Source organism: Rhincodon typus, unplaced genomic scaffold (assembly GCF_021869965.1).
Source record: "Rhincodon typus isolate 14 unplaced genomic scaffold, sRhiTyp1.1 hic_rhity00006787, whole genome shotgun sequence".
NCBI classification, from domain to species: Eukaryota; Metazoa; Chordata; class Chondrichthyes; order Orectolobiformes; family Rhincodontidae; genus Rhincodon; species Rhincodon typus.
The window spans coordinates 1-3,446 of NW_025972425.1; the positions used below are offsets into that span (position 1 = coordinate 1).

Sequence of the window (3,446 nt, forward strand, 5' to 3'; positions counted from 1 at the left end):
CACCAAGTACAATTTAACCATCGCATCATCCGATTATGGGGTCCCTCAACGGAGTGCACTGGTCTCAGCCATCATTACTGTACAAGATGTCAATGACAACGCTCCTATCTTTAACCGTACTCAATACAAAGTTATGGTGAGCGAGGATGTTGCCGTAGGGACTGAGATTGTCCAAGTGGCAGCTCACGATCTCGATTCTGGGGGAAACTCGGTGTTGCAATACAGCATCAGCTCAGGTGATGAAGACACACAATTTGAGGTGGGTCAGAGAACGGGGATTGTCAAACTGCGCAAAGCCCTGGATCGAGAGGCATGGTCTCGGCATGTGGTCATTATCCAGGTGACCGATAGCCAGGGCCCTCGGCCCAACTTTGCTCTGGTCCCATTGACAGTGGAGCTAAAGGATGTGAATGACAATCAGCCCTTCTTCCCGATGGAAACACTGAGTGCCAACATCCGAGAGAATTTGCCAGCTCACTCGCTCGTGACCAAAGTCCATGCCATTGATTTTGACTGTGGAATATTTGGTGAGTTACAATACTCCATCATCAACCAGCCTATCTCGCTGACAGGCTTCGGGAAAGACAAAGAAATGTTTGACATTAACCAGCTGACCGGAGAGCTTCGCACTAAACTCTCGTTTGATTTTGAGAAGGTGAACTCCTTTCAGGTTATGGTGAAAGCAGTGGATTCTGGGAACTCCTCAGCCACTGTCACTGTCCAGGTCCATGTGACGGGGGAGGACGAGTACGATCCTATCTTTGTTAACCCAGAGTATAGCTTTGTTGTCCCAGAGAATGCAAAAAAGGGCCAGAGCATTGGGCAAGTGATAGCTACAGATGAGGATGGAGGTCTCGATGGGATTGTCCTGTACTCACTGTTAACCCCATCACAGTATTTTGAGGTGAACAAAACTACAGGTGACATCATCCTCAGAATGGACAGTCAGAGACACCAGGGCAAGCGGTCAAAGAGAGAAACTCGGACAATGGCCCTGACCATCCAGGCCAAGAGCCCATTGGTGTCCTCCCGATTCTCCACCACCAAGGCCAATATTGACATCACTCAGACCTCGTTTGGATTAACAGCTGAGCTCAATTGGATGCTGATAGTTGCCTTAGCAGCGTCGTTGGGAGTTGGAGGGATACTTGCTGTCATCGGCTTGGCCCTGGTGATCATCCGAGCCAGGAGGAGGAAGAGCCACGAGGCAAGCAGCAGTTCACAGCTCAACAACATGCCAGAGCCCAGCTTCCAGAAACTGGGAACTGAGGATACTACCTTACTGAGCAGTGACCGTATATACCATCAGGCCTTGCCTGGGTACACAGCCGAGGCCCCAGGGGTTGGAGCTCCATATGCCAGGGGAGATTCCATCGATCCCTCACACTCCAGTGGCCGTGGCTCAGCAGAGGCAGCAGAGGATGATGAGATTCGAATGATCAATGAGTACCCTCGTGTCAGTAGCCTGTCCTCCTCCATACAGGAGCATGTATCAGCTCGTGGCCCAGACTCAGGAATCCAGCAGGACGCTGACCAAATGTCCGATATTTCCACTGACCCAGGCATGGACTGGTTTAAACACAAGAAAAGCAGTGGCCTCTTGTTGCCAGGGCAACAGCAGCTGTACCGGGAGGATGGTGCTGGTGGGTACATGGGAGCAGGCCTGGGCCTGGGTGTGTGTCACACCAAGGACTATGTCTTTGCTGAAGATGGTCGCCCATCAGCACAAGGCTCATTGACTGCTATCGTCGCCAGTGAGGAGGAACTGCGAGGTAGCTACAACTGGGATTATCTCCTGAACTGGAGCCCACAGTTCCAGCCCTTGGCCAGTGTCTTCACTGAGATCGCCCGGCTCAAGGACGAGAATGCCCCTCGCAAAAGCTTCCAATCCAAACCCAAAGTGGACCCCAAACCTCGAATTGACCCTCCCCCACTCATCACCTCCGTGGCTCACCCCAGTGCCATGTCTGTACCTCCTCGATTGGCAGTGAGCCGAAGTCACGGTCATGTGACAGCATTGCCACGCTCACCCATCACCAGTGATGCCTCGATGACATCAGCAGCCATGTCACCCAGCTTCTCCCCTTCACTGTCTCCATTGGCTACTCGGTCTCCAGCCGTGTCCCCGTTCGACGTTTCCCAAGGACCCTCAGCCTCCATCATTAGCACCGAGCACTCCTTAGACAATCCAGAGGATGTGGAGCTGCGGATATAGGTCCCAGCTAACACAGCAGCTGTGCTCCTCACTTAGTCCCTCCCAGTGCCACAAACTGCAGATACCCAACCACAGTTATCCCTGCAGATACCGGACTGTGAAACATTGTTAAAACAATACAGAGAGAGAGACAGAGAGACAGAGACAGACAGACAGAGAGAAAGAGAGACAGACAGAAAGACAGACAGAGAGAGACACATATACAGAGAGACAGACAGAGACAGAGAGAGACAGATAGGGAGAGAGATAGCGGCACTCTCAAATCAAACAACAAATATTTCACTTTTATTCGGTTCACAACCACAATGACAGCTAATTCATTGTACACAGAAGGTCAGAAACAAACTGATTCTGAACCACAGGGAACAGGAGAATGTCCAAGATCTGGACCTGATCAAAAGATGAGGATAAAATCAATTAAATTGTACACTGTGTTTATCCTGTGCCATCCTTGTCCTGGGAGTGTTTGATGGGAACAGTGTAGAGGAAGTTTTATTATGTAACCCCAGCTATTCCTGTTCTGGAAGATTTTGATGAGAGTGTAGACCATAACATCATAAGATAAAGGAGCAGAATTAGGCCATTCAGCCTATCGAGTCTGCTCTACTATTTGATCATGGCTGACATGTTCCTCAAACTAATTCTCCTGCCTTCTCCCTGTAACCCTTGATTCCTTTACCAATCAAGAACCCCTCTATCTCTGTCTTAAATACACTCAATAACTTGGCCTCCACAGCCCTCTGTGGCAATGAGTTCCGCAGATTAACCAACCTCTGGCTGAAGAAATTTGTCCTCATCTCAGTTCTAAAGGATTGTCCTTCCATCCTGAGGCTGTGCCCTTGGGTGCTAATCTCTGCTCCTGGTGGAAACATCTTCTCCATGTCCATTCTATCCAGGCCTCTCAGCATTCTGTACATTTCATTCAGAACCCCCCACATCCTCCTAAACTCTATTGAGTACAGGCTGAGAGTCCTCTACCACTCCTCATATGACAAGCCCTTCATCCCTGGGATCTTTCTTGTCAACCTCCTCTGGACCCCCACCAACACCAGCACATGCTTCCTTAGCTACAGGGCCCAAAACTGCTCACAATATCCCAAACACGGTCTGGCCAAAGCCTTATACAGCCTCAGCAGTACATCTCTGCTCCTATATTCTTGACCTTTTTAAATTAATGCTAACATGGCATTTTCCTTAATGAAAACTGAAAGAACTGCGGATGCTGTAAATC

The 3,446-nt window shown here is 49.7% G+C and overlaps 1 protein-coding gene across 1 annotated transcript; it reads left to right on the forward strand.

The window, feature by feature from the left end:
* Positions 1-4: 4 nt before the first annotated feature.
* LOC125482178 (protocadherin-16-like) lies at positions 5-2,867 on the forward strand (the record flags this gene model as incomplete). Its single annotated transcript, XM_048594181.1, has 1 exon — positions 5-2,867. A coding segment is annotated over one exon (2,211 nt), but the record flags the coding sequence as incomplete, so codon positions are not given.
* Between the last annotated feature and the right edge of the window lie 579 nt (positions 2,868-3,446).